At 42.7% G+C, this 10,817-nt stretch overlaps 2 protein-coding genes across 9 annotated transcripts in view; one reads left to right on the forward strand and one right to left on the reverse strand.

Annotated features, from left to right (window-relative positions):
• SUPT6H (SPT6 homolog, histone chaperone and transcription elongation factor) overlaps positions 1 to 461 on the reverse strand; it is a 33,893-nt gene extending 33,432 nt beyond the window's left edge. For 3 of the 6 annotated variants that reach the window (XM_032320986.1, XM_032320981.1, XM_032320984.1), the window contains exon 1: positions 136 to 461. The gene's annotated coding sequence lies outside the window, so the exon portion shown is untranslated. Of the gene's footprint in view, positions 1 to 94 lie in introns of all 6 variants that reach the window. The other 3 variants (XM_032320982.1, XM_032320983.1, XM_032320985.1) reach the window with 2 other exon arrangements.
• A 70-nt stretch (positions 462 to 531) lies between these two features.
• SDF2 (stromal cell derived factor 2) lies at positions 532 to 10,817 on the forward strand. Of its 3 annotated transcripts, none has more exons than XM_032321002.1 (4): positions 532 to 759; positions 3,044 to 3,240; positions 9,869 to 9,899; positions 10,008 to 10,817. In XM_032321002.1, exons 1-4 carry the CDS (start codon positions 609 to 611, stop codon positions 10,154 to 10,156), a joined length of 528 nt encoding a protein of 175 aa, XP_032176893.1. In that variant the 5' UTR covers positions 532 to 608; the 3' UTR covers positions 10,157 to 10,817. The 3 variants fall into 3 exon arrangements, with proteins under 3 accessions (XP_032176893.1, XP_032176891.1, XP_032176892.1); XM_032321001.1 differs by adding an exon at positions 1,024 to 1,165 and having other exon boundaries at positions 651 to 759; positions 9,869 to 10,817; XM_032321000.1 differs by having other exon boundaries at positions 9,869 to 10,817.

Below are 10,817 nucleotides of genomic sequence, written 5' to 3' on the forward strand. Positions count from 1 at the left end.
GTAGGGAAGGCCGGGGGGGCCCCCTTCTTCCCGCATACCGCTCCCCAGTAACTCTTCCCTTACGGGACCAGGCCCTAGGAGCCTTGTTCCTCACCTGACCCTTTCGAGGAACACGCTTTCCAGCTCGAACTTTACCTGCCTGAAGCCCGCTGCTACTCCGGTGCGCTAAGCCCCCACCGAGGAAAATGGAGTCGTCGAACCGAGACTGGGAAAAGATAGTACGGACCCACCGCACGGCCCCTCCGCCGCCGCCACCGCCGCCGCTGCTGCGTCAACGTGCTACGTCACGTCCGGCTCCCTGTCACCGGGAGTGGGCGGATCATTTCTTTCACTCTTCTCCCACCTGGCTCTCGGGGCTTCGTTTAGTAGGGCGCGAAAACTGGCCGAAACGGCTCAGGAAGGTAAGTGTCACAGAAACTTGGGAACAGAACTTGGGGATCGGAAGCGTCCGGACGCACGGCTTCCTCGGGCCGCTCTAGCCAAAGGAACCATAAAGAGTAAATTAGGTCTTTCTCATTTCCTCCTCTCTGTGGTTCCGCCGGCAGCTTCCGGTTCCGGGGAGGGGCCGAATTTTCTTCGAAGATTAGGGGCTCTGCGCTTCAGCTAGGATGGTTGTGGTGTCGCTGCTGTTGTTGGGGGGTTTGTGGAGTGCTGTGGGAGCGTCCAATCTGGCTGTCGTTACATGCGGCTCGGTGGTGAAGCTACTCAATACGCGCCACAACGTGAGACTGCACTCACACGACGTGCGCTATGGGTCAGGTACTGCCACCCGGTTTAGGTGGGTTGGGAGGGGCTGGTAGGCTCTGGAGGGGGCGGGGCCAAGAGAAAATTTGAGGGGTGTGGTCTGGGAAGGTTAGGGGATTCCGGGGGAGGTTCCTGAGGTCTAGAAGCGGAGAATCGGAGAACTGGACAAAATATCATCTTCTGTCCGGTGAGCTGCGTATCGGGCGTATTACACATAACACCTTTTTGGACTTACAACATTCCTACGAGGTAGAGACGATTGTTATCCTCATTTTACAGATGAGGAAACAAACTCAGATAAGTCGCATGCTCAGAGCCTTGCAGCTAGTGAATGACAGAGACGGGGTTCGAACCAAATCTGTCCAGCTACTCCAGGCTGGCACTATTCAGTGCGGGAGAGACAAACATGTAGAAAATTACAGTAAGTGCTGTATCTCTGAAGTCTTGAATTCCAAGACCTCACTTTTTGACTGTATCTTTCTGTTCTAGCTGTTTTGCATCTTACACTTGCTCTTCAACCATTTTCCTTTGGCCTCTTTTTATTCAAACTTTACCCTTCTTGTAAAGAATTTAAAGCACTAATTGGAATTGGAGAGGAAATCGTTAAGAGGGCTTTTTAACATAGGATATTAAAAATGCTTGGTTTGGGTTCATTTATAATTTAGTAATTATTTGTGGGTTCATTCATTCAGTATAGCTATAATAAACTGTTATTACATCCCTAATAGTGATCTAGATACAGGAGATAAAATAGTGAGCCAGTCACCAAGTTACAGGAAAACCAGAACTAACCAAAAAAAAAAAAAAGAGAGAGAGAGAGAGAGAGAAAAAAGTTCAGTTAGTGAGATGTGAGATGCATCTAAGATGATTGCTAGATTTCTATATTAAATGATGATGCTATCAGTTAAGAGAGGGTGGGGGCTAGTCTGTGGTTCATGATTCTCAAAATGTATCTGACTAGTTAGACTAGGAAAGGACTGAGTTGTCATTGTTGGGATGTTTTATAATCCTAGCAGCCATTCAGTGAACACTTGCTATGTGTCCAGCTCCCCACTTTTTAATTTAATCTAGATTCCTAGTTTGGCTCTACTAAATCAGAATGTGGGAGAAAGGCCTGATAACAGGAATAGGCATAGGAAAGAGAATATTCTGGGAATTTATGTGAGATTGTGGTCTCTGATGTAACTTGACAAAATAAAGTTTCTTGGGAGACCATATGGTAGAGTGGTTAAAAGTGAGTTCTAGGGGCACCTGGGTGGCTCAGAGGGTTAATTAAGCCTCTGCCTTCAGCTCAGGTCTTGATCTCAGGGTCCTGGGATCGAGCCCCATGTTGGGTTCTCTGCTTGGCAGGGAGCCTGCTTCCCCATCTCTATCTGCCTGCCTCTCTGCCTACTTGTGATCTCTCTGTCAAATAAATAAAATCTTTAAAAAAAAAAAAAAAAGAGTGAGTTCTAGAGTTGGGCCATCTAAGTTCAAACCCCAACACTGTGTCTTGGTGCTGTGTGGCCTGGGGTGTACTATTCAGCCTTTCTGAGACTCCAGTGTATATTGGGGATGATAATAAAATTTACCTTAGGGTATATGCATGTATCAAATAAGAATATTCAGGCAAAGGGTTTGGATTGGTATCTGACATTTAGAAAGCGCTCAGTACACATAGCTGGCTAGCAATTATTATTTATATATTTTCTTTTTTCTTTTTAAGCCTGCAGGTGTGTGTTTAGTCTGGTACCTTTTAACCAGAATTTTATCTCGTTAGGCAGTATTAACCAGATTTAGGGGACTTATGATTACTTTTATAACACCTTGATTGATCACTCACAGGGCACTGGGGAGCTGCAGTGATTGCTTAAAGTTCACAGCAAAATCTGGTCTCCTTTTTATTGTGAAATGTGACAAAAGTTTTGATTGTAATACATAGTAAACATTTAAAAATATTAAACATGTTTCAATCATGTGACATATACTAGGGGCTATTCAGGTTATTGTATATAGGTACATCATACTTGTGTTTCAAAAATGAACATAAGTTCATTCACTAAATAGTGCCCTTTGATGCAAATTGTTAGAGTTTTCTTATATTTTACATATAAGTATAATTTATCAAACAATAATACTGTATAAATATATTTAGTATTTCTCATGTATTTTTTAAATATTATAGACAAAGAAATAACAAGCATAGGGTTTCCTCTCCACTCTTCCAAACCTATTTTATAATACAGGGCTCATTATTGGCCTTAGGAAAGAGGGATTAGGTTGAACGCATTTTCTCTCTCTTTTTCTTTTTGGACTACAGGTAGTGGGCAGCAGTCAGTGACAGGTGTAACCTCTGTGGACGACAGCAATAGTTACTGGAGGATACGGGGGAAGACTGCTACAGTGTGTGAGAGGGGAACCCCCATCAAATGTGGCCAACCCATCCGGCTAACACATGTCAACACTGGCCGAAACCTCCATAGTCACCACTTCACCTCACCTCTTTCTGGAAACCAGGTGAGGTGGCATCCTGTGGATCACTGGTGCCCTGTGCATTTGTTGCATTGTCTAATATCTTGGTCCTTAGCCCTTTCTTTCCTGGGAGTAGGTGTTCTTTTTTGTGCAGGCATGGAGAATTGGCTTTGTCTCATAAGTATGAAGGAAATTATTTCTGGTCAAAATAGAGACTTTACATCTAGATGAAATCAAGAAATGAGAAAAGAACAGAATAGGTATATAATGGCATATCATAAGTCATCTTGATAAATTCTGCAGCAAAGAAACCCAGTGTTGACACATGAAAAGAGCTCAACGTCATTTACCATCAGGGAAATGCGAATTAAAACCATAGTAAGGTATCACCTTATACCTGACAGAATGGGTATAATCAAAAAACAAGAAATAACAAGTATTAGTGAGGATGTGGAGAAAATGGAACCCTTATACACTGTTGGTGGGAATTTAGATTGGTGTAGCCACTGGGGCGCCTGGGTGGCTCAGTGGGTTAAGCTGCTGCCTTCGGCTCAGGTCATGATCTCAGGGTCCTGGGATCGAGTCCCGCATCGGGCTCTCTGCTGAGTGGAGAGCCTGCTTTCCTCTCTCTCTCTCTGCCTGTCTCTCTGTCTACTTGTGCTCTCTCTCTGTCAAATAAATAAATAAAATCTTAAAAAAAGAAAAAATAGATTGGTGTAGCCACTTTAGAAAACAGTATGGAGGTTCCTAAAAAAATTAAAAATAGAAATGTCATATAATTCAGTAATTCTGTTATTGTATGTTTAACTAAAGAAAATGAAAACACTGATTTGGAAAGAAATGTGCGCCCCTATGTTTATTGTAGCATTATTTACAAAACCTGAGATACGGAAGCAAACCAAGCATACGTCAGTGGATGCATGGGTGATGAAGATACGGTATATACGTATATACACAGTAGAATATTACTCAGCCATTAAAAAAAATGAGATCTTGTCATTTGTAACAATATGGATGGACCTAAAGGGTATTAGGCTAAATAAAATAAATAGGAGAAAGACAAATACCATGTGATTTCTTTTATATGTGGAATCTCAGAAAACAAATGAACAAACAAAAAGCAGAATCAGACCTATAAATGTGGAGAACAAACTGATGGTTGTCAGAGAGGAAGGGGGTGCAGAGATGGGCAGAATGGGTAAAGGGAGTGGAAGATAACAGGCTTCCAGTTACGGAATGACTGGAAGGGATATCATAGGGATAAAAGGTACAGCATAGAGAATATAATCTGTGATACTGTAAAAGCATTGTATGGTGACCAGTGGTAGCTACACGCTTATGGTGAGTGTAGCATAATGTATAGACTTCTTGAATGACTATGTTGTACACCTGAAACTGATAAAACAATTGTGTGTCAACTATATTCACATAAAAAAAAAACAACTGTTTCCAAAGTTTGAATAAAAATTATTTTAAATGAGTTCAGCTAACCAATCACATTAGGAAAATGGATTAAGTATTATGCCACTTTTTAATTTTAATTTTTATTTATTTTTTAAAAAAAGATTTTATTTATTTATCTGACAGAGAGAGATCACAAGTAGGCAGAGAGAGAGGAGGAAGCAGTCTCCCTTCTGAGCAGAGAGCCTGATGTGGGCCTTGATCCCAGAACCCTGAGACCATGACCTGAGCTGTAAGGCAGAGGCTTAACCTACTGAGCCACCCAGGGGCCCTTAATTTTTATTTATTTATTTATTTATTTATTTTAAAGATTTTATTTATTTTTTTGACAGCTATAGATCACAAGTAGGCAGAGAGGCAGGCAGAGAGAGAGGAGGGGGGAAGCAGGCTCCCCGCCGAGCAGAGAGCCTGACGCGGGGCTTGATCCCAGGACTCTGAGATCATGACCTGAGCCGAAGGCAGAGGCTTTAACCCACTGAGCCACCCAGGCACCCCTATTTTTTAACTATTTTTTAAAGTAAGCTCTGTGCCCAGTGTGGGTCTTGAACTCACTGCCCCAAGATCAAGAGTTGCATGCTCCACATGAGCCAGCCAGACACCCTGGTATTGTGCCATTTTTTTTTTTTTTTAAAGATTTTATTTATTCATTTGACACAGAGAGATCACAAGTAGGCAGAGAGGCAGGCAGAGAGAGAGAGAGGAGGAAGCAGGCTCCCCGCGGAGCAGAGAACCCGATGCGGGACTCGATCCCAGGACCCTGAGATCATGACCTGAGCCGAAGGCAGCGGCTTAACCCACTGAGCCACCCAGGCGCCCATGTGCCATTTTTTTTAAAGCCTTGAGCTTTTGGGAGATATGAACTCATTAATGAGTTCAAACTATAGTTTTTCCTGTTAGCATCTTATATTAGTATGGTAAATTTCCTATAGTTTATAAAGCAGTTAAAGATACATTGTTATCAACTAAAGTCCTAGTTTATTTTGATACCTTTAGTGTTAAGTACTATACTTTTTCTGTTCCAGTTGCCCATCCAGGATACCCATTACATTTAGTTGTCATGTCTCCTCAGGCTCCTCTGAGGTGTGGCAGTTTTTCAAATTCTTGGTTTTTTGTTCTTTGTTTTTGTTTTCTTCTTCTTTTTTTTTTTTTTTTCCAAATTCTTGTTTTTGATTACCTTGACAGTTTTGAGGAATGCTGGTCAAGTATACGATAAGGTGCTCTTCTATTGGGATTTGTCTGGTCTTTTTGTTATGGTTAGATCAGGCTTAGAAAGATTTTTAGGAGGATGGCCACAGGGGTAAAGTGCCATTTTTATCACATCGTGTCACAGGTACACACTATCTACATGATTTATGACTGTTGAAATAGTGTTTGTGATGTTTCTCCTTAAAAGTTATTCTTTTCATCTCTCCACCCCACTCCTTTCTGTATTGTACTTTTGGAAGGATGTCACTATGCACAGCCCATACTTAAGGAATGGGGAGTTATGCTCCCCTTCCTTTAGATAAAGTAGATAAAAAAGTTACTTGGAATTCTTCTGCATGGGTATATTGTCTCTTCTGTACTTATATATGCAATCATTTGTATCAGTATGGACTCATGAATATTTTATACTTTGAGTTATAATCACATACCACTGCCTTTATTTTGTTGCTCAGATTGTTTCAACATTGGCCATTGGGAACTTTTTTACTTGTCTCCTATGTCCATTTGACATACTCCCATTTTTGTGTATGTGTGTGTTTTAACCTTTCCTTTTCTTTTTGGTACTTGAAGATACCCTAGACTCGTCTTGTATATTTCTTTCTTTTTTTTTTTTTTTGGTAAGATATTTATTTATTTGTCAGGTAGAGAGGACACAAGCAGGGGGAGTGGCAGGCAGAGAGAGAAGGAGGCTCCTGGCTGAGCAAGGAGCAATGTGGGTCTTGATCCCAGGACCCTGGCATCATGACCTGAGCTGAAGGCAGACGCTTAACAACTGAGCCACCCAGGTGCCCCATCTTGTATATTTCTTGCCCTAGTCCTAGAATCAGCTATTTCTCCAAGGAGTTCTGTTTCCTTTTATTGAAGAATGATATTAGAAACCATGATCTTAGCCCTTACGTGAGCTTGTTGCTACTGGGGTATTGTCTCTTTTAGGCCTTCTCACCTGACAGAACAAAGAAACGTGTATATATGTAGGCCTATCTATAAATATTTTTATGTAAAAATATATCTTGATTATGTTAAATGTGAGTTCCTATTGATGTCTCCAACTATAAATCCATTACCATTTAGACCATACTATTCTCCTCCCTTTACTTATTTGTAAATTTCCACACAGATACCTGGTTCCCACCACTGTCATCCATTTACTTGTTCAGTTCCATATACAAATATGGTAGAATTGTGGGGTGCCTGGGTGGCTTGGTTGGTTAAATGACTTTGTGGGTGTTTTTTTTTTTTTAAGATTTTATATATTTATTTATTTGACAGAGAGATCTTAACCCACTGAGACACCCAGGTGCCCCCCCCCCTTTTAAGAAATTTATTTGAGAGAGAGAGACAGCATGCTGTGGGGCAGAGGAAGAGAGAGAAGCAGACTCCCTGCTGAGCGTGGAGCCTGATGCAGGGTTTGATACCAGCATCCCAAGATCAAGACCCAAGCCGAAACCAGACGCTTTTTAAAAAATATTTTATTTATTTATTTGACAGAGTGCACAAGTAGGAGGAGCAACCTGCAGAGGGAGAGGGAGAAGGAGGCTCCCTGCTGAGCAAGGAGCCTGCCATGGGGGTCAGTCACAGGACCCTGGGATCATGGCCTGAGCCGAAGGCAGATGCTTAACTGACTACCCAGGTGCCCACCAAGTCAGACGCTTAACCAATAGCCATTCAGGTGCCCCAGTTGTCTGACTCTTGATCTCAGCTCAGGCCTTGATCTCAGGGTCATGAGTTCAGTCCCCTGTTAGGCTCCATGCTGGGCATAGAGCCTACTTAAAAAAAAAAAAGTCCATAGCAACAAACAAACAGATGATCAACAAAAAGTTGCACTCACAACAATACAAGTAGGGACGCCTGGGTGGCTAAGTTGTTTAAGCCGCTGCCTTCGGCTCAGGTCATGATCCCGGGGTCCTGGGATCAAGTTCCACATGGGGCTCCTTGCTTGGCCTGCTTCTCTCTCCACCTCCGCCTGCCACTCTGCCTGCTTGTGCGCTCATTCTCTCTCTCTGACAAGTAAATAAAATCTTAAAAAAAAAAAAAAAATACGGATGCCTGGGTGGCTCAGTTGGTTAAGCCGCTGCCATCGGCTCAGGTCATGATCCTGGGGTCTTGGGATCGAGTCCCACATCGGGCTCTCTGCTCAGCAGGGAGCCTGCTTCCTCCTCTCTCTGCCTGCCTCTGCCTGCTTGTGTGTACTTTCTCTCTCTGACAAATAAATAAAATCTTAAAAAATATAAGTATAGTAGAATTGTTAATTATGTACATTTCCTTTTGCCTTTTGTCTTACAGACTATTTCCAAATGACTGGTTTAATCATCTGAAATTGTATAGCTTAGGATGAATTTATATATTTCTGAAATAATCAGTAACTTTTTTTAAATGACTTTCTACCCTTTAAAAAAAAAAAAAAGGGGGCACCTGGGTGGCTCAGTGGGTTAGGCCACTGCCTTCGGCTCGGGTCATGATCTCAGGGTCCTGGGATCGAGTCCCGCATCGGGCTCTCTGCTCGGCAGGGAGCCTGCTTCCCTTCCTCTCTCTCTATGCCTGCCTCCCTGCCTACTTGTGATCTCTCTCTGTCAAATAAATAAATAAAATCTTAAAAAAGAAAAAAAAAAGATTTATTTATTTATTTATTTGGCAGACAGAGATCACAAGTAGGCAGAGAGGCAGGCAGAGAGAGAGGAAGGGAAGCAGGCTCCCCGCCAAGCAGAGAGCCCAATGCGGTGCTCGATCCTAGGATTCTGGGATCATGACCTGAGCTGAAGGCAGAGGCTTTAACCCACTGAGTCACCCAGGTCCCCTCTACCTTTTTTTTTTTAAGTTTTTTTTTTTCAATTTATCTGTCAGAGTGAGAACACCAGCAGGGTCAGTGGCAGGCAGAGGGAGAAGGAGAAGCAGACTTCCCACTGAGCAAGGAGCCTGACACAGAAATTGATCCCAGGACCCTGGGATCATGACCTGAGCCAAAGGCAGACAGTTAAATCAACTGAGCCATCCTGGTGTCCCATTAATTTTTTATTGCAATGGAAACTCTGTGAGTATTTGTTCTTAAGGGGAGTGGGAGTAGAAGAGAAAGGAACTCTGTTATTTATTTTATTTAGTTCTCACAATTATTTTGTAAGGTGATACTGCCATGAGTTTTTAGAGGAGGAAATGAAGGAGTTGCACAGGAAGGAATGGAATGGAGTGGAGATTCAAGGTCTGCCAGTCTCGAGAGCCCATCCCCCGCTTTCTATTTTTGTGGCTCACCATGTCACTTAAAATGTAGTTAAGGGAATGAGGCAGGAATATTTAAAGTCAAATAACAAGGGTAAGGCAAATACAGGATTACTTGCAAAGTAAGTGTTTGGAACATAATCCTAGGGCAACTGATTTCATGTCCTTTGTGTCTTTTTATCTTTTTTTAAATCTTTTTTCACCATTTATTTTTGAAAGTTTTATTAAAAAACTTTTCCCCGTGGGTGTTTTTTTTTTTTAAGATTTATTTAATTAATTTATTTATTTGACAGAGAGAGAGCGGAGAGAGGGAACACAAGTAGGGGGAGCTGGAGAGGGAGAAGCAGATCCCCCACTGAGCAGGGAGCCCAATGCAGGGCTTGATCCCAGGACGCTGGGATCGTGACCTGAGCGGAAGGCAGCAGCTTAATGACTGAGACACGCAGGTGCCCCTCCCACAGTTTTTTTTTTTTTAAAGATTTTATTTATTTATTTGACAGAGAACACAAGTAGGCAGAGAGGCAGGCAGAGAGAGAGGAGGAAGCAGGCTCCCTGCTGAGCAGAGAGCCCGATGCGGGACTCGATCCCAGGACCCTGAGATCATGACCTGAGCCGAAGGCAGCGGCTTAACCCACTGAGCCACCCAGGCGCCCCCCCACAGTTTATTTTTAAATAGCACTGGAAAGCCTTTTATTTTTTACTTTTCAGTAGCCTTATTTTTCTTTGCATTGCTTCTTTTTCCCTTCTAAGCCTATGTGTCAGTTATGCTAATGTTGCTACCATTTATGTCTTTCAGGAAGTGAGTGCTTTTGGTGAGGAAGGTGAAGGCGATTATCTAGATGACTGGACGGTGCTCTGTAACGGGCCCTACTGGGTGAGGGATGGTGAGGTGCGGTTCAAGCATTCTTCCACTGAAGTTCTGCTGTCTGTCACAGGAGAACAATATGGCCGACCCATTAGTGGGCAAAAGGAGGTACATGGCATGGCCCAGCCAAGCCAGAACAACTACTGGAAAGCCATGGAAGGCATCTTCATGAAACCCAGTGAGTTGTTAAAGGCAGAAGCTCATCATGCAGAGCTATGAGTCTGGAAGCTGTGAGCCAGTGTCTCCACAGAGTGTTCATGACTTCTGTTGCTGCTCCACCCGGGGATCCCTGCCCCAGGTTCCCTGGGCCTTGGCCATGTCACCACTGAGATGAAGATGCATGACAGAAAACAGTGGCTGTGTTTGGAAGCTTCAACCCTTCACACTTGAATTTGTTGTTCTCCCAGACTCTGGGTCAGTTCTTTTTGAGTACAGGACTTGCTGGTGAAGGAGTAGATATTTTTATTAATATCGATAAAACAGAAACTGAGGGAGATACCCCTCCTAGTTGGGAAATTTTTACTCATCAGAATCTTGGGATCATGGATTATTGATGTGTGACTTTTCTCCTACTTTCTTTCTCCAAAATGATAAAGAATTTCATTATTAGTCACCAGTGTTGTCCTTTATTAGGTGTGCTGTTTCATAATCTGATTGATCCTTGAGTCTGACACATGTCACTGCTATCACTCTAGAGATGCTGGGAGCCTTTGGTGTGGGCCCTTTTAAGAGCCTTACTTGCATCCAAACTTTTTCTCTATTTTCACTTTTCTCCTAGCACCTCTTTTACTAGATTTTTAATTATGGCTGAAGACCCTCAAGGAATTCAGCTTAAAAAATAGTGAAATGTTTTACTCTGGATGTGTTAACTGCAGTTGAG

The sequence above is a fragment of the Mustela erminea genome, chromosome 18, assembly GCF_009829155.1.
Source record: "Mustela erminea isolate mMusErm1 chromosome 18, mMusErm1.Pri, whole genome shotgun sequence".
NCBI classification, from domain to species: domain Eukaryota; kingdom Metazoa; phylum Chordata; class Mammalia; order Carnivora; family Mustelidae; genus Mustela; species Mustela erminea.

Excerpts from the sequence above, each read along its gene's own strand:
- SDF2 (XM_032321000.1), top strand. The coding sequence starts at position 609 with ATGGTTGTGGTGTCGCTGCTGTTGTTGGGGGGTTTGTGGAGTGCTGTG. Across the intron at positions 760-3,043 it reads CGACGTGCGCTATGGGTCAG|GTAGTGGGCAGCAGTCAGTG; the intron begins GTACTGCCACCC and ends TTTGGACTACAG. Across the intron at positions 3,241-9,868 it reads CACCTCTTTCTGGAAACCAG|GAAGTGAGTGCTTTTGGTGA; the intron begins GTGAGGTGGCAT and ends TATGTCTTTCAG.